The sequence below is a fragment of the Bos mutus genome, chromosome 10 (assembly GCF_027580195.1).
Source record: "Bos mutus isolate GX-2022 chromosome 10, NWIPB_WYAK_1.1, whole genome shotgun sequence".
In the NCBI taxonomy this organism is placed as follows: Eukaryota; Metazoa; Chordata; class Mammalia; order Artiodactyla; family Bovidae; genus Bos; species Bos mutus.
Window position 1 is genome coordinate 11,460,450 of NC_091626.1, and position 25,954 is coordinate 11,486,403.

Below are 25,954 nucleotides of genomic sequence, written 5' to 3' on the forward strand. Positions count from 1 at the left end.
TTATAAATAAAAATTTAATTTAAAACTTCTCTTTTTATTCAAACAGAAAAAGCTATTTTTAACTGTTAGACGGAAAATGCAAAGTGAGGTAATTCATCTTTTTGACAATAATCTTCCCTTTCAACGGCATCAAATTCTTTGAAAGTCAAGATAATTCCTTGTAAATAAGGCTTCTAACAAATTACAAGTATATAGTAGGTTCTTGTCCATCTTCTTCCAAAGTACTTGGTGCACTATTGCATAGCAACAATTTTTTTTTTCTGCTTCTTCTTTGGTGGAAGTCTGAGAGTCTGAAATCTGCATTGGCTTGGTTGAGCTTGGGAATTTTTCTGGTACCAGGGGTGCAAATATCCATTGTAGAAGTCAGTAGCTGTTAGTGTTTTCTTGAGCATCACTGATCGAACACCAATCCAGTCATCCTAAAGGGCAAAAGGAAAACAGTGAAAATGCAGTGCTGGCAAAACTGGTGGTAAATTTTGACTTATAAAACTTTTAACACACACACAAAAAACAAACAAACAAATCTTTCAACATCCAGGCTGCAAATGGCACTAATAACATAAATGATGGGCTTTCCTGGTGGCTCAGTGGTAAAGAATCCACCTGCCAATGCAGGAGATGCTGTTCCATCCCTGGGTTGGGAAGATCCCCTGGAGAAGGAAATGGCACCCCACTCCAGTATTCTTGCCTGGGAAATCCCATGGACAGAGGAGCCTGGCAGGCTCTAGTCCATGGGGTCGCAAAAGAGTTGGACACGACTTAGCAACTGAACAACAACACAGTTACTGAATCATTTTTCATTGTCTGAGCAATAGTAACACCTTGGTAAAACTTCATCACAATCTGATGGACAGTCGGTTAGTTGAGTGATGACCTAACCAAAAATGACAAATGATATAAACTATAAACTCAAAAGAAGTGTAATAACGTGAAACTAAAGGAAAAGTGTACCTTGCAACAAACCAGCAGTATTTGTGACTGTTTGTGATATATTACTGATCCTGGAATAACAGCTTGTCCTGTTAATTTTGAATCTAAAGAAAGAGAAGGAGGAAAACAGGGATATGAGAGAGAGAATAAATAATTAGACAACTTCATAGTGCTTCTTAAAAATCAAAGGAAACATTCTGCAAGACAGTACTAATACTGGAGAGCACACATCTGCTGATGCCCTGACTGTAACCCAAAGCTTACAAGAGAGTCATGGTGCTCTGTGTGTATCTTGAACCCAACGGGAACCTTTCCATACACATAAGCAGCTATTAGTCCTTTACTCAGTGTCCCGGAGATCAACCTAAAATGTTGAACCTAGAAGTTTTGACCATTTGGGTGAAATAACTAGTTTGCAGTGGAGAGATATACAAGGAAACTTAGGATCTAAGCTGGGCCCTCTATCCATGACCAAACAAATCCCAATTCCTAGATCCCTGGGTAACTCTGACACCCTCTGAACTACACCAGCTCCCTCTGTGGCTCACATTCCTTCAGTCTACCAGGATGGGAGGACACGAATGGGCCTCTGAATGGACCAGATCATGAAATGCTCCACCCTGGCCTAAGATTCTCACCGAGCTGCCCAGAGATTTTCATTATGATATTCATCAGAATGAAATTAACCTAATCATTCTGCATTCCCTGAAAACCTTAAGAGAGGAAATCACAGAGCTTAATGTGGGATAGTAACACTGGTATCTACTTCTCAGTTTCTTACAATGGTTAAGAGAGGAAATACATGTGAATGGACACTGCAAAGAATAACATTACAAATGAATGTAAAGTATTACAATTACTGAGCTGAAACAAACTGAAAGAATCCTTATTTTTAGTAAATGTGACTCATGGTAAAAGAGACACATTTTCAAACGGACTATACTGAAAACATTTTCCATGACAGCTATTCAAAAGTAAGTACCACTGAGGATTGAATTATCAACTTCTACCAAATCCAGAAGTTTAATGGTATTATCCATCCAGAGGGTCTGCAACGGAATCTGCAAATAAAATGAAAGAAGAATAAAAAAAAAACACTCAATCCCCAACACTTTTCAATTATTATTTTGTGTTAATCTGGCCTGACTTCTCTCCCAATTACAGTGGAACTGGGAACTCAGTCTCTAAACCTTATGAAACAGAACATAACATGACCCTCTGCATCAGCCCTAGGGATTTACAAGATCTTAAAATTAAACACCATTTTTAATCAATGTATATCTTTATTAATATTTCTAGTTAAAAATCATGCTCATTATAAAAATGCAAGCATTACAACCATTAATGTTAAAAAATTAGAAAATGAATAATTTTCTTAAGCATCACTGATCGAACACCAATCCAGTCATCCTACAAGGCAAAAGAAAAATAGTGAAAATGCAGTGCTGGCAAAACTGGTGGTAAATTTTTGCTTATAAAACTTTTATCACAGGAAAAAATTTTTTTCACTAAATCCAGGCTGCAAATGGCACTAAGTAACATAAATGATGAGCAGTTCAGTCTCATCGGGTTTTTCAAGGACTGACTGCAGTTCAGTCCTCGTATTCATAGACGAGGAAAGTGAGGCCCAGAGGTTACCTCCCATCCCCAGAGGTAACCACAGTTAGTAGCCTGATGTGTATGTCCTTGTATTTTTTCTACACATATAATTATCACAAAAATCTAAAACATAGTGTTTGACAAGGATTTTTTTTTTCTACTTAACCATAAACTGGACAAATTTTCATCAGTACACACTTATCTATTTCACTCTTTTATCTGCTGGACAATATTCCATTTTATAAAATGTACCATAATTTATGCAACCAATGCCTTTATGATAGACATTTCATAACATATTACAAAATTACAAAAAAACTTTAAATGTGATAAGTAGCCTGGCATATATATCTTTGAGGACTTTTATATTTCTGGAGAATAGTCTGTTGTTATTGTTTAATATATTTATTCATTTGCCTGCACTGGGCCTGTAGTTGTAGCATATGAACTCTTAGTTGCGGCATGTGGGAGCTAGTTCCCGAGCAGGGTTTGAGCCCAGGGCTCCCACTAGACCACCAGGGAAGTCCCAATAGCTGTTTTTTTAAGTGGACCACTTAAAAAACATCAACATTTTACTGTTAAACAATCTTCATAAGAGAAAAAAATGACAGTCTATTTCTGTTTATTATTAATGAGCCTAAGGAGTAGTGCATATCTACTTGCACTTGCACATTTTATTTCTTAGGCCTGTTTATGCCCTTTGCTCATTAAAAAAAAACTGAGTTGTTCATCTCATTAATTCATGAAACACTTTTATATTTTTAGGAAATTAGCTCTTTAGTTCTCAGATGTATTATGAATATTTTTCTAGTTTGTTGACTGTTAATATTGGGTAATTTTTCCCATGCATAAGTTTTTTATTTTATTAAGTTGTATTTATTAGCCTTTTCTCTCATGACTTCATTGGTACATATCATGCTTAAAAAGGCCTATCCACATTTATCAAATATTACAAAATTATCCAACTATGCTTTTTCCCAGTTCTTTTTGGTTTCATTTTGATCCATTTAGATTTTATTCTGATTTTAAAAGATGAGACTCGAAGGCTCCCTTTCTTTTGGCTAACCAGCCATCCCAACACTATATATTGGATAATCCATCTTGCCTTTCCCCACAGTGAGATGCTACTTTTATTAGACTTTGATTTAAATAGGCTAACAGAAATTAACATACACCAGGAAAATAAGTTCTTTCTAATTTCTGAAGTAAATAAACTAATTTGCAGACTGCAGTTCAGTCCTCTATTTCATAGATGAGGAAAGTGAGGCCCAGAGAAATGCACCCGTTTCCCCACGTTTAGACACAGTTGGTTAATGGCAGAGCCAAGGACCAGAATCTACATTTTCTCATTCTCAGCTCAGGGCTCTTTTCATGGCCACCTCAACAGGACATTTAACTTTCAGAATAAGATAGGCTGTTTCAAAGATGTGAACAGTTAAATCAGAGAATTAAACACATTTGAAGAAAAGTATTCACAACTTTATCTATGTCATATTTTGGTATAATATCCTCTTCTGTAATTTGCTGACTGATTCTTCTTTTACCAGCTTCCAGTAAGTCATGAAATGATTTTCATGTGTGTAACCTTTTCTCTTTCAAAGAACTCTATAAAGACTTCTGAAACACGTTTACTGACTGAAAATCGTTTATATTTACAGAGGGCTACAAATACAATATAAGTACAGAATTAGAATATACAGTACTTGTTCTTGGGGAGGTAAAGCTCATCTTGACCTTAGCATCAGAGCACTACAGAAAGGAAAGGGATAGTAAGAATACAGTCATTTCTGTGTTCACTATCATTACTGTCAAAATCATACGTTGGCATGGATTTAAATTGACAGTTTATCTCCTTTCATCTTGACAGCTGTGGACCTGCTCATTAATCTCATTTTACAGGTAAAATGCAGAAGCTCAGAGAAGTTAAGAATCTTGTTCTTCATTAATACACAGCAGCTCTAGGAATCAAATTTCACTTTCTGGTTGCAAGATAAGCATTCCTTCTGTTATAGGGAGGAAAGGTCAATTGCAGAAGATAAGCATTATTATGTAGTGTTTAACTGTTTTAAGTTTTGGGGGAGCTGTCAAACTGTTCTCTAAAGCAGCTGCCCCATTTTACATTTCCACCAACAATGAATGAGGGTTCCAAATTTCTCCACATCCTCATCAACCCTGATTATGTTTGTTTTTTTTTTTAAATTACAGCAATTCTAGTAAGTGTGGTGTCTCAGTATAGTTTTGATTTGCATTTCCCTAATGACTAATGACATTGACTATCTCTTCATATGCTTAGTGGCCAATTATATATTTTCTTAGGATAAATGTCTATGTAAATCCTTTGCTGATTTTCTTATCATGTTATTAGATCTTTGCTAATAATCTTAACCTTTTTGCTATGAGAGTTCTTTGTTCTTTATATATACTGGTTACTAGACTCTCATCAGATATATGATTTGCACATATTTTCTTTTATTATGTAGGTTGTCTTTTCATTTTCTTGTTAGTGTTCTTTTAAATTTTGAAATCCAATTTCTCTGTTTTTAGTTTGTTGCTTATTCTTCAGGCATTATATCTAAGAACCACTGCATACTTCAAGGTCATGAAGATATACTAATATATCTTCTTCTAAGAGTTTTCATAGTTTTAGCTCTTACATTTAGGTTTCTGATCCATACTGAGCTCATTTTTATATGTAGTGTGAGGTAGGGATCCAAATCCATTTTATTCTGAATATCCAGTTGTCCAAGCACCATGTGGTAAAAAGACTATTCTTTCCCCATCAAATTGTCTTGGAATCCTTATCACAAATCACGTGACCATATATGTATGGGTTTATTTCTAGACTCTCAATTCTATCCCATTGAGCTTTATGTCTATCTTTTTCAGTATCACATTGCCTTGATTTTTGTAGCTTTGTAGTAAGTTGTAAAATCAGGAACTATTAGTCCTTCAATTTTGTTCTTTTTCAAGATTTTCTGTCTATTCTGGACCTCTTGGGATTCCATATGAGTTTTAGGATAAACTTGTCCATTTTTGCAAAGAAGTCAAGTGGATTTCTATAGGAAATGTGTTGAGTTTGTAGATCAATTTGGGCAACAGTGCCATCTTAACAATATTAAATCTTCTTATTCGCAAACATAGAGGTCTTTCCATTTACTTAGGAATTCTTTGCTGTTTATTAGCTCTATTTGTTTTGGAGGGGGTTGTTTTGCTGCTGCTGCTGCTAAGTCACTTCGGTCGTGTCCGACTCTGTGCAACCCCATAGACAGCAGCCCACCAGGCTCCTCCGTCCCTGGGATTCTCCAGGCAAGAACACTGGAGTGGGTTGCCATTTCCTTCTCCAATGCATGAAAGTGAAAAGTGAAGTCACACTCAGGTGTCCGACTCCCAGCAACCCCATGGACTGCAGCCTACCAGGCTCCTCCGTCCATGGGACTTTCCAGGCAAAAGTACTGGAGTGGGTTGCCATTGCCTTCTCCGTTGGAGGGCAGAGTCTTTATAATTTTCTATATATAATATTATAGACATAGTTTTACATTGTTCCTTTTTTTTCTTGTCTAATTACTCTGGCTATAACCTCCAGTACAATATTGAATACAAGTGGTGAGTTGTTGTAAGGCAGAAACCAACACAACACTGTAAAGCAATTATCCTCCAATTAAAAACAAAAATTTTTAAAAAAGCAGTGAGAGTGGAGATCTTTATCTTGTTCCTGATCTTAGAGGGAACAATTTCAATCTTCTGCCATTAAATATGATGTTGACTTTGGGTTTTTTTTTTTTTTGGTAGATATTCTTTACCAGTTTGAGGAAGTTCCTATTTATTCTTAGTCTGTTGAATATTTTTATCATGAAAAGACATTGGATTTTTCAAATGCCTTTTCTATATCTATGCAGACAGTTACGTGGTTTTTGTCCTTTACTCTATTAATATGGTGTATTACGTTGATTTTTCTATGCTGAACCGACCTTGTATTCCTGGGCTACATTGCACGTAACCAAGGTGTATAATCCTTTTCTATATGTTGTTTGACTCAGTTGGTTAATTCTATTAAGGATTTTTGCCTCTATGTTAATAAGGGCTATTGATCTGTAGTTTTCTTTTTTGGTAAATCTTTATCTGATTTAGCTTACTTGAGTTTTGTATTAGCTGCTCCCTCTGCCTGGAACGCTCTTTTCCTGATCTGGGCATGACTTTCTCCTTATTGTTTTTCAGACCTCAGCTTAAATGTCAGTTCAGAGTGGCCTTCCCCAAACAGATATCCAATCTAAAATAGCCACCAGTGAATCTATCACATTATCTTCCATTAATTTTCACTGAAGAGCTTATCACACTATCTGATATTATCCTTATTTATTTGCTTATTTGTTTTTGCTTTCCCACATCACCTCTAACACCTAGAACAACGTCTGGCACATAATAGGATTTCAATAAATTTTTTTTTTAATGAATGAATAATAGTAGGTATCAGATACTGTACTAGATGCTTTATATACAATATGTCATTCTAATTTTCAAATGAACTAACTAAATCTCAGAAGTTAAATAACTTTCTCAAGTCTACAAAGCTAGGAAGTAGCAGAGAGAAGCTGGAATCCAGCTCTGTCTGGTTCTAAAGTCAATGTTCCTTTCCCTAATGCCATTCTATTACAGTGGGAAAAGTACAGGGTTTGAAGTCAGGCAGATCTGACTTCAGTTCAAAACCTGACTCTCACTAACAATGTGACCGTCAGCAACATTCAATAGCCATTCATTGAACATCTACTTTAAGCCTCAATTTGTCAACTTAAAATGGGATAATACCCATAACATAAGGTTGTAATCCTCACTGAAGAACTGGGCATGTTACAGATATTCAAAGGAGTTCTCCATTTTAACCAACAAAAGTAGTCCATTAAAAACCCCAAACTTGGGACTTCCCTGGTGGTCCAGTGGTTGAGAATCTGCTTGCCAATGCAGGAGACACAGGTTCAATCCCTGGTCCAGGAAGATCCCACATGCTCCAGGGCAACTAGCCCCATGCCCCATAACTATGGAGCCCACTCTCCAGAGCCCAGGACCTGGGACTACTGAGCCTGAGTGTAGCAACTCCTGAAGCCCATGTGCCCTAGAGCCTGTGCCATGCAACAAGAGAAGCCACCACAATGAGAAGCCTCAACTAGAGAGGAGACCCTGTTCGCCTCAAGTAAGAAAGCCCATGCACAGCAACAAAGACTCAGTGAAGCCAAAAAATAAACTAAAAAATAAAAAAGTTAAAAAAGATTCTATTAAAAAATGAATGTCGGATATACAAAAGAATTAAAATAGGGACTCAAACAGATATTTGTACATCCACATTCATACCTGCATTATTCACATTAGCTAAAATGTGGAAACAACTCAAATGGCCATCAAGAGATGAATGGATAAACAAAATGTGCTACATATATATACAATGGAATGTTATTCAGCCCTAAAAAGAATGACATTTTGATACATGGTACAACATGAATGAAACAACATAATGAAAACATTATGCTAAGTGAGATAAGCCAGGCACAAACGGACACATATTGTATGATTCTACTTATATGAGGTGCCTATGATAGGCATCGGAGAACGCAATGGCACCCCACTCCAGTACTCTTGCCTGGAAAATCCCAAGGATGGAGGAGCCTGGTAGGCTGCAGTCCATGGGGTTGCGAAGAGTTGGACACGACTGAGCGACTTCACTTTCACTTTTCACTTTCATGCATTGGAGAAGGAAATGGCAATCCACTCCACTGTTCTTGCCTGGAGAATCCCAGGGACGGGGGAGCCTGGTGGGCTGCCGTCTATGGGGTCACAAAGACAGCACGGACACGACTATGGACATGACTGAAGCGACTTAGCAGCAGCAGCAGCAGCATGATAGGCATATTCACAAACAGAAAGTGGAATAGTGATTACCAGGGATGGCGGGATGGGTAGAATGGGGAGTTGTTATTTAATGGTTATAGAGTTTCAGTTTGAGATGAAGAAAAAGTTCATTTAGAAATTAATTTCAGGGACCTCTCTGGTAGTCCAGTGATTAAAAATCTGCCTGCCAATGCAGGGGATACAGGTTCCGTCCCCGGTCCAGGAAGATCCCACACGCTGAGGAGCAGCTGAGCCTGCAAGCCGCAACTACCAAGCTCACATGCTTCAACTACTTTAGTCCGTGCACCTAGAGCCCAAGCTCTACAACGAGAGAAGCCACTGCGATGAGAAGCCCATGCAGTCAAAAATAAAATACTTAATTAAATGAAAAAATGAATTTCAGGATCCTTAGGTTTTGTTTATGAGATTTATTCCTAAATAAAAATACTTTAAAAGTGAATTACAACACACACACACATATACACACACAATTAGGTAAAACTGCAATTTGACTTCCAACTTACTATATTTCCAACAGCACGATAAAGTCTGAATATCTGCTCTGAAGTTTGTTCCTCCCATTTTATACAGCTGGTAGCAGCAGAAATCTTAGGGGCTGTGAGAGAAAACCAATGGCAAGAATGAATATCAGGTCAATGACCATAAATTGGTAATTATTGATACAGAATGACAGAGAGAATGATCTGAATGATAGAAAATTCATCATATTATTTTCTCAACTTCTGTATGTTTTACATTTTCCACATATATACACATACATATGTGTATATATATACATACACGTATATACATAATAAATAAAAGTACTAGAAGAAAACATTCCCTGGGTTGGGAAGATTCCCTGGAGGAAAGCATGGCAACCCACTCCAGTATTCTTATCTGGAGAATCCCCATGGACAGATGAACCTAGCAGGCTACAGTCCATGGGATGGCAAAGAGTTGGACCCAACCGAGTGACTAAGCACAGAAGAAAGCATGGGTAAATTTCTTTATAACGTAGGAACAGAAAAAGTTCTTTTATGATTCAAAGTCCAGAAGCAATTAAAGAATGATAAATGTGACTACATAAAAAACTTTTGTAAGACAAAAAGAAATGCCACAAATAAAGCCAGGAGACAAATGACAAACAAGGTATTTGCAATTTATATCATAGTATTTTATATTTACATATATTGAATGAGAGATGTATCTATTTAATAAATATAAGTATTTACATATAAGTATTATATATATATGTGTTACTTATATTTAAATTATATTTAGGAGTACTTTGTATCTATTATATAGATTTATTTCTATCTATTACACAAAGTACTCCTAAAAACTGAGACAAAAGAAACCAAAAATTGGACTGAAAAATGGCAAAAGATATAATAGACTCTTCTCAGAAAAAAAAAAAAAATGCAAATAGTCCTTAAACACGAAAAGTTCCTCAACCTTACTCAAGGAGTAATGTGAATTAAAACTACTCCAAGACACAATTTCTTATCTCTTAGATTAGGAGGTAACTATGCATAAAGTTATTCATAGTAGCATTACTGGAAATAGCAAATGATTAAAAATAATCCAAATGTCCACCAATAAAGGGGTCTGTTGATTACACTATAGTTTTTCCAAACAAATGAGAACTATACGGCCATAAAAAACACGAAAACTTCTTATTGATAGATGATCACCAGCATACACTGTAAAGTGAAAAAAAGAAAGAATCAGAAGAGTGTATATTTTAAGCCATCCTTTGTGGAATAAAAAAGAAAAAAAATCAGTTTTAAAGTATGTGTTTTTGCTTATTTTTATAAAGGAAACAACTAACAGGCTAAATCAGAAACTAACAGTTCTAGAGGGAGAGAAACAGGATCCAAGGAGATAGGAATGGGATGGAAGACTTCTCTGTGTAACCTTTCCAAATGCTTTTAACTCTGAATCATGTAAATGTTTCAAATATTCAAAACTAAGATTTAGTTGTAAAAAGGAAAAAGGCAACCCTGAAAAATAAAACCAAACTGAAACAAAGAAACTTAACTATATAATCTAATATCAACCTAGATAACAAAGCCACATGGAAAAAATAATTATCTCCAGTAAGTTTTGAACCCAGTACTCTGACTATATACTTTAGAAGGATATATTTTAAAGACCGAAAAAAAAAAAAAAAACTGTAGATCTTAACTCTTACTTAGTACTTAAAATTTTTCACAGTAATATTGTTGCAATTTTGAAATTATTTTATGCACGGCAAATAAAAAATGGTACAGAATTGATTTTAAAAGTTTTTTTGTGTGTAAGAGAAAATACAAGAATAATCCTGTACTTTAAAATTTGAATTAGAAACAGTATCAACTCAAATATTTTAAAAAATATATAACACCTAGCCTTTTCTGATACCTCATTTTGGAACACATCATGGTATCAGATGGCTTCTAAATACTGCTCCCCAGCTAAAATGAACAAGGGAGAGATGGCTGATTCCAACATGGGGCACAGAATTTATAAGGTGAGCCTGGGGCATCTTGTGAAAAAACAAGGAAGCACTCAAAAACTATTTTGAGGGTGGGGAGTTATCAAAAGGATGCAGGAGCCAACTTTAAGAGGCTACCATTGGCCAAATTTGGGACAGCTTGAGCAGTACAAAGCATTAGGAATGTGATTAACTATAAAACACAATAAATAAAAATCCACAAATCAAATGATACAAAAATTTACTTGCCATCATAACTGAAGGTGATTATGGTGCCAACTCCCTATTTTAAAAATTGATAATTACAGAAAGAATTAAGAAATTATCCTGCCCTTCTAGGATGAATTAAAATTCACCCCCAATTAATGAGGAAAAGCTCTTTACAGAATAATGCCAACCATTAAATATAAAAGGAACTGGAAAATAACCATTTTGGTTTTCATTGAAATAATTCATTGAAGGAAGGCGCATCAATCCCTGCTGAAATTGTGAAAGGTTGTTGCTGTTTAGTTGCTCATTCACGTTCAACTTGTTGCAACCCCATGTACTGCAGCCTGCCAAGCTCCTCTGTCCACGGAATTTTCCAGGCAAGAATACAGGAGTGGTTTACCATTTTCTCCTCCAGGGGATCTTCCTGACCCAGGGATCGAACCCATGTCTCTGCATCTCCTGCACTGTAGGCAGATTCTTTACTGCTGAGCCTCTAGGAAACCAGATATCTACACGGTTATCAAAGTATTACCCCACAGATTACCTGTCATTTGCAAAGGGAGAAACATGGCTTTACAGTAGAAAGATCTGGTGGTCACCATCTCAACCAAGTGATCAAACTTAGCTTCACTAGCTTTGATGCAACCTGGTATTCGACACGCTACAACTGCAGCGACAGAGGCAGAGACTTCCCCACATGCATGTATGTGCTCAGTCATGTTCAATTCCAGAGACTTCCCCAAGTACATCCTCCAAACAGTTTTAAATTCTGAGTCATGAAAATGTCTCACATATTCAAGAAATAAAATTAAATCACAAGTTAAAATAAAAAGCAACACAAGGTTAAAAACAAACTGAAACAAATATCACTGGAACACAGTATCATCTATGAAATTCTCTTTCCATAACTTTAAGCCTGAATCTAATCAAGTGTTGAGAACTTCTGATTTACAGGAACTTTCAGGGCTAGAAAAACTAAACACTGAACTAAATCCTGAAAGGAAACAGACAACTGGCCTGGTCTCTTCAAGAAGTTAATGACATAGAAAAAAAGCAGTGGAGGAATTACTCTAAAGAAACTAAAGAGACACACAACTCACCGTAACTGGATCCTAGTCTGAAAAAAATACAGCTATAAAATGTTTTTAGACAGAAAAATTTAAATATGGATTGGCTATGTTCACTTTTCCTAGGAGATGTATGTTAAAATATTGAGGGATGAAAAGTTATAATGCATACTTCCAAATGGTACGTGCTAAGTCGCTTCAGTCGTGTCCAACTCTTCGTGACCCTATGGACCACAGCCAACCAGGCTCCTCTGTCCATGGGGCTCTTCAGGCAAGAATACTGGAGTGGGTTGCCATACCCTCCTCCAGGGGATCTTCCCAACCCAGGGATCGAACCCGTGTTTTTTCACTTCTCCTACTTTGGCAGGCAGGTTCTTTACCACCAGTGCCACCTGGGAAGACCCCAAATGGTACAGCAGAAATTAAAATATATATACTACATAAACACATACACATATATATAAAGAAAATATGACGAGAGACAGAGACTTTACAAGGTGAACAAACATTAGTAATTGTTGGCTCTGAGTTAAACAGGTATTCACTGTCTTTCAACTCACCTTTGTGTTTGGTACTTTTCAATAAAAAGAACAGAAGAAATTGTTTTATCTTTCATAAGGCAACCAGTAACGCTGAAGAAGCTGAAGTTGAACGGTTCTATGAAGACCTACAAGACCTTTTAGAACTAACACCCAAAAAACATGTCCTTTTCATTACAGGGGACTGGAATGCAAAAGTAGGAAGTCAAGAAACACCTGGGGTAACAGGCAAATTTGGCCTTGGAGTATGGAATGAAGCAGGACAAAGGCTAATGGAGTTTTGCCAAGAGAACGCACTGGTCGTAGCAAACACCCTCTTCCAACAACACAAGAGAAGACTCTACACATGGACATCAGCAGATGGTCAACAGTGAAATCAGACTGATTATATTCTTTGCAGCCAAAGATGGAGAAGCCCTATACAGTCAGCAAAAACAAGACCGGGAGCTGACTGTGGCTCAGATCCTGAACTCCTTATTGCCAAATTCAGACTGAAATTGAAGAAAGTAGGGAAAACCACTAGACCATTCAAGTATGATCTAAATCAAATCCCTTATGATTATACAGTGGAAGTGAGAAATAGATTTAAGGGACTAGATCTGATAGAGTGCCTGATGAACTATGGACTGAGGTTCGTGACATTGTATAGGAGACAGGGATCAAGATCATCCCCATGGAAAAGAAATGCAAAAAAGCAAAATGGCTGTCTGGGGAGGGCTTACAAATAGCTGTGAAAAGAAGAGAAGCGAAAAGCAAAGGAGAAAAGGAAAGATATAAGCATCTGAATGCAAAGTTCCAAAGAACAGCAAGAAGAGATAAGAAAGCCTTCCTCAGCGATCAATGCAAAGAAATAGAGGAAACAACAGAATGGGAAAGACTAGAGATCTCTTCAAGAAAATTAGAGATACCAAGGGAACGTTTCATGCAAAGGTGGGCTCGATAAAGGACAGAAATGGTATGGACCTAACAGAAGCAGAAGATATTAAGAAGAGGTAGCAAGAATACACAGAAGAACTGTATAAAAAAGATCTTCACAACCCAGATAATCATGATGGTGTGATCTAGAGCCAGACATCCTGGAATGTGAAGTCAAGTGGGCCTTAGAAAGCATCACTATGAACAAAGCTAGTGGAGGTGATGGAATTCCAGTTGAGCTATTTCAAATCCTGAAAGATGATGCTATGAAAGTGCTGTACTCAATATGCCAGCAAATTTGGAAAACTCAGCAGTGGCCACAGGACTGGAAAAGGTCAGTTTTCATTTCAATCCCAAAGAAAGGCAATGCCAAAGAATGCTCAAACTACCGCACAATTGCACTCATCTCACACGCTAGTAAAGTAATGCTCAAAATTCTCCAAGCCAGGCTTCAGCAATACGTGAACTATAAACTTCCAGATGTTCAAGCTGGTTTTAGAAAAGGCAGAGGAACCAGAGATCAAATTGCCAACATCTGCTGGATCATCGAAAAAGCAAGAGAGTTCCAGAAAAACATCTATTTCTGCTTTATTGACTATACCAAAGCCTTTGACTGTGTGGATCACAAGAAACTGTGGAAAATTCTGAAAGAAATAGGAATACCAGCCCACATGACCTGCCTCTTGAGAAACCTATATGCAGGTCAGGAAGCAACAGTTAGAACTGGACATGAAACAACAGACTGGTTCCAAATAGGAAAAGGAGTACATCAGGGCTGTATATTGTCACCCTGCTTATTTAACTTATATGCAGAGTACATCATGAGAAACGCTGGGCTGGAAGAAGCACAAGCTGGAATCAAGATTGCCGGGAGAAATATCAATAACCTCAGATATGCAGATGACACCACCCTTATGGCAGAAAGTGAAGAGGAACTAAAAAGCCTCTTGATGAAAGTGAAAAAAGAGAGTGAAAAAGTTGGCTTAAAGCTCAACATTCAGAAAACTAAGATCATGGCATCCGGTCCCATCACTTCATGGCAAATAGATGGGGAAACACTGGAAACAGTGTCAGACTTTATTTTTGGGGGCTCCAAAATCACTGCAGATGGTGACTGCAGCCATGAAATTAAAAGACGCTTACTCCTTGGAAGGAAAGTTATGACCAACCTAGATAGCATATTCAAAAGCAGAGACATTACTTTGCCAACAAAGGTCCATCTAGTCAAGGCTATAGTTTTTCCAGTGGTCGTGTATGGATGTGAGAGTTGGACTATGAAGAAAGCTGAGCGCTGAAGAACTGATGCTTTTGAACTGTGGTGTTGGAGAAGACTCTTGAGAGTCCCTTGGACTGCAAGGAGATCCAACCAGTCCATCCTAAAGGAGATCAGTCCTGGGTGTTCGTTGGAAGGACTGATACTAAAGCTGAAACTCCAATACTTTGGCCACCTCATGCGAAGAGTTGACTCATTGGAAAAGACTCTGATGCTGGGAGGGATTGGGGGCAGGAGGAGAAGGGGACGACAGAGGATGAGATGGCTGGATGGCATCACCGACTCAATGGACATGAGTTGGGTCAACTCTGGGAGTTGGTGATGGACAGGGAGGCCTGGCGTGCTGTAGTCCACGGGGTCGCAAAGAGTCGGACACTGAGAGACTGAACTGAACTGAAGGCTACATGTGAAGAGGGAGAAAGATCCCTTACCGATCATTCTCTGGAAACAGACCTGCCAGTGGTCACTTGATCTTAGTCAAGTTAAGGGAAATGTACAGTGAGGAAGTCAGAGGGCTCAGATGCCAGTCACGACAAGCCAAACCTCAGGCAAGATGTAAGAGTCTGGGCCATGTGCACTCACCACGTGTCACCCCCTCGGCGGGCTGCTGTCCTCCATTATTCAAACTTTCAGGCAAATTTTTCAAAACTGAAATAAGCTTTAAAAAAAAGACAGAAATATATTCAAGATGAAAAGAACAAAAACAGAAATACATTACAACTCAGTACCATGAAATTGGGGTCAGGCAATAAACTGGCTTAAGCCGTGACGAGCCATCTACTTGGTGGGGTCTCAGTGGAGCTCTTGCTTCTCTGCAGGCTACAGGCCACCGATTTCCTTTCTGAGAATGCTGAGCCCTGACCGGCCATTAGAACAGCCTGAGCTCAGCTAACCACACTCCCACTCTATATGAAGGAAAGCTGTGGAGATTTAAACAGAGTGTACTCTGGAGTCACAGAGTTCTGGATTCAAATCCCAGTTCCACTGCCTACTAGCTGTGTCTCTGTGGAAAAACTGTTTCACGTGTCTGTGACCTTCAAGGTCATCATCTATAAAACAGTTGAAAAAGGTTTGTTGGAAAGGTAAAAAAAAAAGCACATAAGAGCATCTATAATAGTATACAACAACAGTATCTAATACAGTCCTTGGCACACAAGCCAGTGCTCCATAAATGACAGACACTACCATAACAGCATTTCCGAGGGGACTGCCTAGAATGGAGAGCACCATCTATAAACCAGGGGAGAACGTTTTCCTCTACAGAAAGTTTAGTTCAGATGAAAATCACTAATTGGGTCATTAAGCAGTTACTCAGACAGATTGAATGAAAAAGTCCCAGACTTCATTTACAGCAAGGGGGTCAGCAGAATTCCAAAATACATGGATGCAGACGACTGGAACATAGGTACAAAAGTGGGAGGAAAGCTGTGACTCACTTAGGAAATGCTCCTGGTCCAGTTTGACAGGGATGAATGGTATGTCCCTGAGACTAAGAGTGAAACTGGAAGAATAGTCTAAAAGCCTCTCCATGGAATGCGGTAGATCATATAAAATCACATATTTCATTCAAAAGCCTTGATTAAGTACCTCCTTTGTGTAAATTTTCAAAGACTTCTAAGCTGATTTTTAGGAAGCCAGGGATAAAAATCATTTTTTTTAAATAAGTCTAAAATTATATATCATAAAAGTGTTCTTTTCATCATAAACACTTTGGAAACAAGCAGGGGGATATTGTGTACCATGTTGGCACCCAGTCTTGACAGCACTGCTTCCAATTCCTTTGAGGTGCTCTTGGGTGGCACAGGAACCGTCTCCTGTTTGAGGATTGGACCTACATCAAACCTACCAAGAAAATTAAAAGCAAATAGTAACATGATCACTGACTATTTCTTAAGATCAATATGTCTATCTACATGAGTGTTTACATACCACAAGGATAGTTTTTGTTTATTTTTTAGGCCACATGTATGACTTGTGGGATCTTAGTTCCCTGACCAGGGACTGAACCTGGGCCCCCTGTGGTGGAAGCACAGAACCCTAACCACTGGACTGCCAGGGAAGTAGTTTAACCATGGCCATGAATATGGCTGTTAGCCATCGGCAAGGGAGAAATGTGAGTTTGAAAGAAGGGTGAGCAACATTAGCATGTTACTAATATCACTTGAGTTTATTATTAACTAGAGAGTTTAAGCCTATTAACTTTTCACCATTTTCTGTGTTTTCATCTGCTTTACTCTTAAGTACCATTTTCTGGTCATATAGGCCATATATGGAGTCAATATTTGAGCTTAACAAAATTAAATTCTAAAACAGTCATTTTAGTAAACTATTAAAATCCATAAAATTAAAAAAGAAAGAAAGAAGGGAGAGCAAATCTGGCCTATATTTAGATTTTATTTTTTCCCAAAGGAAAAAAGTATAAAGTTGCACATCAGGGATTTAATTAAAACCACAAATAATTCTACCATTAGTAATAAATAGTATGAGAAAGTCTCTATTTACATAATGAAAGCACAAAGCAAAGAATTTATTTTCCAAGGAAGTATAATTAAGGAATTTATAATCATTCCTTTCAATATTTCCTTCCTCAAAGGACAGGAGTTTTGCCTGAATTATAATCAATAGTGATTACAAGTGGGTGCAAATGTATTTGCATTGCCACAAGTCTTGAATTTTATATCAAGCTCTGCAAATATTGGCTATCAACTTCTATTAGAAATATATTTTGTTTTAAATATGTAACTCTGTAGTCTGTTAAACTCTTTTTTACCTATAAGCTTTAGTAAAATGCTTATTATGAAAAGTTACAAACATTCCAAAAACAGAATGAAGAGTCTAAGGAATCCCCATACACACCATCACTCAGATTTGAGAACTACCAAAGTTTCACCACTCTTGTTTCATCTGACCCTTCCCTCTTTTTTTTTTTTTTTGGAAGTTAAAGCAAATCCCAGATATTGACTTATTCTTGTGAACTTGTGAATTTTTCTTTTCTCTGAAGACATTAGGTGATAACAGGCAGAGTATTAAGATACTTTCCTGGTACAATTTAAAATAACTGTTTTTTAGATTGTAGGTATGATTTAAGAAATTAAATATTAAAGACAATTATATAACACATTGGTATACAACGTATTACTTCAGATTCCAAAAAAATTTTGACCATAAAAACCAAGGTCAGCAGAAAACTGAGATTGTGACAACCAATATGCAAAAATCCATCTTTCACTTATAAATGTCATTTACAGAAATCCAGCTGTTAATAACATTATTTCATTAACAAGTATAAAGAGACACTGTGTAAATTCTAAAACACATATGTTTTATGTTACAAACCAGGAAGAAACAGAAGAAAAAAGCATCCTGGAGTTAGAGAAATTAGTGATTAGCACCCACTTATCCACCTCCCCTTTCCCTCAGGCAGAATGACATCAACATCCAAAACTCACAAAAAGTCTCAGGACAAGAAAATATGCTCTACCTTCTGGGTTTAATTTGCATAATCGTTACTCCAGCAATTGTGTCTCCATGCAGGATGGTGTGGATTATAGGGGCTGGACCACGCCACCTCGGAAGGCAACTGGGATGGACATTCAAGATGCCGCTGAGTTAGAAAAGACAGAAATTAGTGTGAAAGTGGGCTTTTTCACCATTTAGTTTACTGCTGCATATATGTGGGCTCAATCGCTTCAGTGTTTCGGACTCTGTGAGACCCCGTGGACTATAGCCCATCAGGCTCCTCTGTCCATGGGATTCTCCACATAAGAATACTGGAGTGGGTTGCTGTGCCCTCCTCCAGGGGATCTTCCCGACCCAGGGATCAAACCTGCAGCTTCTGCACTGCAGGCGAATTCTTTACCGCTGGGCCACCGGGGAAGCCCCTTAGTTTACTGCTACCTAAACTAATATGCTATTTTTCATCATTAAACGTTGCCAGAAAATTTGAAAAACAGTTAAATCTAGTCTCAAACCAACTAAAGCAGGAGTCAGAGCTAAGTACACTCTCTTGCCATAAGAGACCCATGAAACTCAATAACAGAGCAAGAACTATTCATTGTTCCAAAGATGTTCCACAACAGCTTGTGACATCTGGGAGTTTTTAAATAAACATATATAATGTGTTTTCTTACTATATGAGAAGAACCACTCAAACCAGCTGTGCATCTCATGGACAATGTAAAATTATATTTTTAGTCAAATTACATAATTACCCTCAATTTACTAAATTTTTATATAGAGTTCCTAAAACAAGCTTCTTAGATCCCCACTGAATGATTTATTCACCATTGGTGTGTATCCCAATACGCTTTTCACCCATAAATAAGCAATTTTAATAATTTACTAATCTGCCATTAGTTTGGAGAAGGCAATGGCACCCCACTCCCGTACTCTTGCCTGGAAAATCCCATGGATGGAGGAGCCTGGTGGGCTGCAGTCCATGGGGTCGCTAAGAGTCAGACACGACTGAGCGACTTCACTTTTACTTTTCACTTGCATGCATTGGAGAAGGAAATGGCAACCCACTCCAGTGTTCTTGCCTGGAGAATCCCAGGGACGGGGGAGCCTGTTGGGCTGCCGTCTATGGGGTCGCACAGAGTCAGACACGACTGAAGCAACTTAGCAGCAGCAGCAGCAGCAGCCATTAGTTTAATGATGTTTCCATCAGCATGAGTATGCACTTGAGAGTATGTGTGTGTATATATATATCAGTTCAGTTCAGTCGCTCAGTCGTGTCCGACTCTTTGCAACCCCATGAATCACAGCACGCCAGGCCTCCCTGTCCATATATATACACGCACATATATACACATATATATATAAAGTGAAAGTGAACGTCACTCAGCTGTGTCGGACTCTTTGTAACCACATGGAATACTCCATGGAATTCTCCAAGCCAGAATACTAGAGAGGATAGCCATTCCGTTCTCCAGGGGATCTTCCCAACCCAGGGATTGAACCCAGGTCTCCTGCATTGCAGGCAGACTCTTTACCAACTGAGCCACCAGGGAAGCCCCTATATATATGAGCCTCCTATATTCTAAATTCCACTGTTCAGCCCAGTCTCATTCATCCATCAAATATTTACTAAGTACAACTCATGTCCTGGCACTAAGTACTGGGGATATAAGCAATAATGAATCCAACAGGAAGAAAAAAAAAAAAAGGACTGGATTTTTACTATGAGCAAGATGGAAAACCACCGGAGAACTTTGAGCAGAGTGACATGACTGACTTACACTTTAAAAGGATTGTGTGGTGTTGGGTGGTCAAAGACTGAGAGGGCCCAAGACAGAAGTGAAGACCACTTAGGAGGTTATGCAGTACAAGAGCCAAGAGTGGTGGCCACAGAAGTGATGAGAGGCCGTCATTCTAGGCAGATTTCAAAGGCAGAGCTGACAGAACTTCCCGACGAATTGGATGTGTGGTGTGAGATAAGGAATTAACAATAATGCCGAGGTTTTGGGTCTTGAAGGCTGGAGTTGCCATGTGCTGAAATGAAGATTTTGGGAAGGATCAGGCTTTGGGGTGAAAGGTTCAGGATACCTTAAGTGTAAGGTGCCTCTCAGACATCCAGCAGAGCTGCAGAGAAGGCAGTGTGTACCAGGGGCCTCGAGTTCAGACAGAGATCTGAATTGGAGGGACAAATTTAGGAACTGTCGGCATATATACAGAACTTAAATGAGGGTGGGTGAGAGCCCATAGACAGTGATAAAGGGCATCATACATTTTAACACTTCATGCCAGTAATGTTAATTAATCTTCCCATGTGACTTGAAATGTCAGTATGAGAACTGACATGTAAGACAATTTAGATTACTATGGCATGTTTTTCATTTTCAGCTGTGCATTTGACTTGGCTTTTTTTGCCATTTGGCTTTGTGCAAATATTGAAATCTCAATGATTGCATACTTCATAATTGAGATGGACACAACTGAGCAACTGAACTGAACTGGAAATGGAATGGACTGGTTCCAAATCGGGAAAGGAGTATGACAAGGCTATAGTTGTCACCCTGCTTATTTAACTTATATGCAGAGTACACCATGAGAAATGCCAGGCTGGGTGAAGCACAAACTGGAATCAAGACTGCCAGGAGAAATATCAATAAGCTGATAAGCAGAAGACACCACCTTCATGGCAGAAAGCGAAGAACTAAAGAGCCTCTTGATGAAAGTGAAAGAGGAGAGTGAAAAAGTTGGCTTAAAACTCAACATTCAAAAAACGAAGATCAGGATATCCAGTCCTATCACTTCATGGCAAATAGATGGGGAAACAATGGAAACAGAGACAGACTTTATTTTGGGGAGTTCCAAAATCACTGCATGGTGACTGCAGCCATGAAATTCAAAGATGCCTGCTCCTTGGAAAAAAAGCTATGACCAACCTAGACAGCATATTAAAAAGCAGAGACATTACCTTGCCAACAAAGGTCTGTCTAGTCAAAGCTATGGCTTTTCCAGCAGTCACGTATGTATGTGAGAGCTGGACCATAAAGAAAGCTGAGCACTGAAGAATTGATGCTTCTTTGAACTGTGGTGTTGGAGAAGACTCTTGAGAGTCCCTTGGACTGAAAGGAGATCCAACCAGTCCATCCTAAAGGAAATCAGTCCTGAATATTCATTGGAAGGACTGATGCTGAAACTGAAGCTCCAATACTTGGCCACCTGATGCAAAGTATTGCAAAGAACTGACTCACTGGAAAAAAAACCCTGATGCTAGGAAGGACTGAAGAGGGGAGGAGAAGGGGACGACAGAGGATGAGATGGTTGGATGGCATCACTGACTCAGACATGAGTCTGAGCAAACTCTGGGAGACAGTGAAGGACAGGGAAGCCTAGTGTGCTGCAGTCCATGGGGTTGCAAAGAGTTGGACATGACTGAGCGACTGAACTGAACTGATCAAATTACTGTGCAGTGTATCTTAAAAATATGGGAACACAGAGAGGATTTCAGGGGTGTTTGGAGCCAGTGCTTACTGACTCATGAAACCAATCATAGCATCTCCTCCAGTGTTAGCTGAATAATGGATCTCCAAGGATGTTTATGTCCTAATCCCCAGAACCTGTGAATATGTTACCTTACACATTTTGTAGATACAGTTAAGGTAAAGACCTCGAGATAGAGAGATTATCCTGGATTATCCAGTGGGTCCAATCTAATCACATGAATTCTTAAAAGCAGGGAACCTTCCCTAGCTGAAGGTCAGAAAGTGATAATGGAATGGAGAGATGTGAAGTGAAAAAGACTCGATCTTCCATCGCTGGCTTTGAAGATAGAGGAAGGGCACCACGGGCCAAAGAAAGTTGGTGGCCTCTAGAAGCTGGAAGGGGCAAAGGAGTGGATTCTCCACTAGAGATTCCAGAAAAGAATGAAGCGCTGCTAACACTCTGATTTTAACCTCCTGAGCCATAGGTAGACTCCCAACCTACAGAACTACAAGGCGATAAACTTGTGTCGTTTTGAGCCACAAAACAAAACAATTCAGGCCACTAATGAAATCTTGTACTTGATAAGAAAATACTGAACCAAGCAGAATTAGAGTCCAAGTCACACTGTACTGCACTTTAGATACCAGGTCCAATATATAAAGGCCAAGGTCTGTGCACTGTATTTCCTTACAAATAAAACTTACTAGGGAAATTTAAGAATAAAAGCCTCACTCAAAAGTCGGCCAAATGATGCTACCACGCCAACATCGTATTCTCCAGATCCCACATCTGGCCACTCATACACTGGAAGCTGAGACTGGACAGCATATTGCTTCACTGGCAGTCCTTTTGGTGATGGGGAGGGCACTGTGACCACCTCCAACTTCTCAATTAACTCTTCCTCTTTGTTTTCCCTAAGGTGGAAAGATTAGAAGAAAATATGACAGGGTTAAGACAATGACGGAATGTTAAACTACTTCATACATTTCTAAGGCATTTTTCTGATTAATTCACGAAGCACTCAAGGGTAAATGTTAAAACTAGTGCAACTGAGAGACTAAAGTTTGGTTTATTTATTTAATTTTAATTGTTTAAATTCAAAGAGCCGCAAGTGGCTACTGGCTACTGTTCGGACTGTTACGGTTCTAGAAATTTCCTGTGCACACTGAAACACATACAGTAGACATTTTACACAACTGGAATATTATATATACTGTCCTGCATTTTGTTTTTTTCTCTAACACTGTATGATATTATGTGAGTCTTTTTTAAAAAAATGGTTAAGCATACATTTGCTTATGTATGCATCAAACATTTCTAGAATAAGAAATTGAAGAGAAGAATTGGGAACTGAAGAGAACAAGAAGGAAGGAACTGACTTTTCATTGTGTGTCTTCTAAATTTTTTGAATTTTCTTTTTTTACTATAACCACATTATTCAAACAATATTTTAAAAATATATATGTATGTATGTATATATATATTTCTATGTACATACACACACACCCCATGGGCATCATTCCATGACACTGTATGTAGCACTACCTGTTGCATAGTATTCCAGTGCCAGGGGCTGTTCATTTACTTGGCAGGTATTGCATCAAATGTTAAGGAGTTATGAGAAAAGAAGTAGACAGGAGGGCCCAGAACAGAAAGTGCAGGAGTACTGGGGCCGCCAAGTGAAGCACCAGCAGAAGCATCAGGACACATGCAGTGAGAGCCGCAGGAGACCACACAAGGAAAGCGGCATGCAGAGAGTGCGTTACAGACAGTGTCCAAAGGGAGCACGTGTGAAGGGAGTGTGTCAGGGTGTGTTACAGAGCGGAGTGTGTGGACCGGGAATACAAGGGCATTCGTGAAGGAGTCAACGTGAGGGTCTGCTGGGAAGTACTTGCAGGGAAGACGTGATGGAGGGAGATGACAGAACTGAGTCTGGGGTGCGTGGGGAAAACAAGGAATGGGGAAACAAAACATGCAGACTAGAGGAAAGGAGGCAGAGCAGTGTATGTGGGGACAGCCACCACATACCATGGACCTTCCGGACTGGCTAGATCTCAAATAATTCTCCCCCCTAGGAATCACAATTTGTTGAATTTTAGAAATACTAAATGTAGGGAATTTCCTGGCGGTCCAGTGGTTGGGACTCCACACTTCCACTTATGGGAGCCCAGGCTTGATTTCTGGCCGGGGAAGTAGGATCCCCCTGCAGAATAAATATTAAATGTATACCTAAGAGTTCTGGCTTATAAATTTATTCATTGGAAAAGCAGTTCGCTTTTGGACTATGTCTTCGTTTCAGTCCCAGAAAACTGGATCCGGTTGTATACAGGGAGGAGATGGGTAGTCAAAGTGTAAGGCAAGCGTGTGCAGAGAGATGCCTGTGTCTAGTAAGAAGCCCAAAGGATTAGAGGGTACAAATCATATTGAGTAGGAGTAGGAGCGAGTGGAAAGGGGAGGTCTTTGAAGTCGGACCCCATCTTAGTCCCAGCCTGCTCAGCTGATGACCTTGGGCAATCTCTTAACCTCTCTGGGTCACGGTTTCCATGCAAAGGGGGCAGGGAGGTGGTGGGACAAGACAGGTGATGCAGGTAAAGCAGGCAGCAAGGTCTCGACACCAGGGAGTGCCATGTAGAGCTCAGAGCGCGTTAAGAGTCGGGGGCGTGTAGACCAGCTGGGCGGGACCAGGCGGGCACCCAAGGACTGCCGAGGAGGGCGGCGCACCTTCCGGGCGCCCGAGACGCCGGGATCTGGGCTCACGCTCCTCCCGCTCATCTGCTTTTCCCGACGAGAAGCCCAAATCCTCGAGGCCGGCCGCAGAGTTTCCACAGCTGCGCCCTCAACACCCGGGCCTCCCAATCCCCGGCCCCGGTACCTGGCGGCGTGCAGCGCCCGCAGCGTTTCGCGGGCGAACTGGTCATTGCCGAAAAAGAGCACCCTCCAAGGCGGCTTCTCGCGGACTCGAGCGCCCTGGCCGTCCTCCCAGCCAGGGGACGCGCTCAGCCTGGCCAGCGCTCGCCAGCGTGGGTTCGACCTCTGGCCCGCGCCGCCCCCGACTGGCAGGTGCCCGCAGCAGCACCGCAGCAGCACCCTCATCTCTTCCGCGGGCGGCCTACCCTGCGCAGGCGCGTAGCGGTGCGGGAGCCGGCGCCAGGCCGGAGGGGCGGGGCCGGGCAGGAAACTCGTCCCGCGAGGCCTTTCCGCGACTGGGGCGTGGCTTGCCTGATTGGAGGCGTGCCCCATCAGTGTTGGAGCTGGAAAAGGAATTTGCAGGTTCAGAAGTGCTCGTGACTTTTGTTGCATTTGTTTGCACGATTTAGCCAATCTCCCCAAACAGCTCTTTTTAGAAACAAATCATACATGTTTTCTGATGACGAAATCTCTATTTATGTATTTATTCCTGTACCATTTTCTCAGCCATTATAACTAATATTTACTAGATCCCCTTTGTTTAGTTAATCTTCATATCACCCATACCAGGTAGATATTACAGCCATTTTACTGAAGAGGATCTGAGACTACGTGAAGTTAGGGGAGTTACCTATGTAAGGTCCTCACGGCTAGCCCCACGTGGGTCCAAAGTCTGTTATCCTAACCTTCACAGCAATCCCAAGTACTAGGGAAGTCAGTGTCCCCATGTCTTGTTTGGAGTCACTTTAGTGACTCAAAGGCCCACTTTTTCCCATTCCTTGTGGGTACCTTTCCGCACAGAGGGATAACACAGAAGAGATTCTCAAGGACTATGGGCAGGGGAAGCTGTCCTCAGAAGAATCCAAAAGCTTTTAGTGCTTAGATTCTGTATTTCTGAGGTCCTTGAGTGGCCTATGCAACCTGACTGTAGAGTGAAGACCAGATTCCTTCCTAGACTTACTGTCACCACCTCTCCCCATCACACAACCTCAGGCTCAGTGACCCTGGGCCAGTCCTTTTTCCGAAATTATGAGCTCTGCACATCCCTGCTTCGGTGCCTTAGCTTATGCTCCCCTCCCCACTTCCTCTCTGAATACTATCCATTCTTTAATGCCAAGGTCAGACATCCTCCCTGAAGCCTTGAGCTCCTGCCTGTATGGATTTAGTGTTTTTCTCTATGTTCCCTTTTTAATAGTATTTTTTTAATATCTTGGCCTAATTTATTTAT

The 25,954-nt window shown here is 39.8% G+C and overlaps 1 protein-coding gene across 1 annotated transcript; it reads right to left on the reverse strand.

Annotated features, from left to right (window-relative positions):
- MTFMT (mitochondrial methionyl-tRNA formyltransferase) lies at positions 1-24,945 on the reverse strand. Its single transcript, XM_005899990.3, has 9 exons — positions 24,692-24,945; positions 22,524-22,733; positions 18,371-18,493; positions 16,629-16,731; positions 15,472-15,547; positions 8,931-9,022; positions 1,913-1,991; positions 952-1,034; positions 1-419 (listed from the first exon to the last, which is right to left on the reverse strand). Exons 1-9 carry the CDS (start codon positions 24,910-24,912, stop codon positions 234-236), a joined length of 1,173 nt encoding a protein of 390 aa, XP_005900052.2. The 5' UTR covers positions 24,913-24,945; the 3' UTR covers positions 1-233.
- Between the last annotated feature and the right edge of the window lie 1,009 nt (positions 24,946-25,954).

Bases quoted from the DNA above. Each gene is read 5' to 3' on its own strand.
- MTFMT (XM_005899990.3), bottom strand. From the start codon at position 24,912: ATGAGGGTGCTGCTGCGGTGCTGCTGCGGGCACCTGCCAGTCGGGGGC. The intron at 15,548-16,628 runs GTACACAATATC...TTTTTTTTAAAG, and splicing joins CAAGACTGGGTGCCAACATG to CTTATTTCAGTTTTGAAAAA. The intron at 9,023-15,471 runs GTGAGTGCACAT...TTTCTCTCACAG, and splicing joins CGCCGAGGGGGTGACACGTG to CCCCTAAGATTTCTGCTGCT.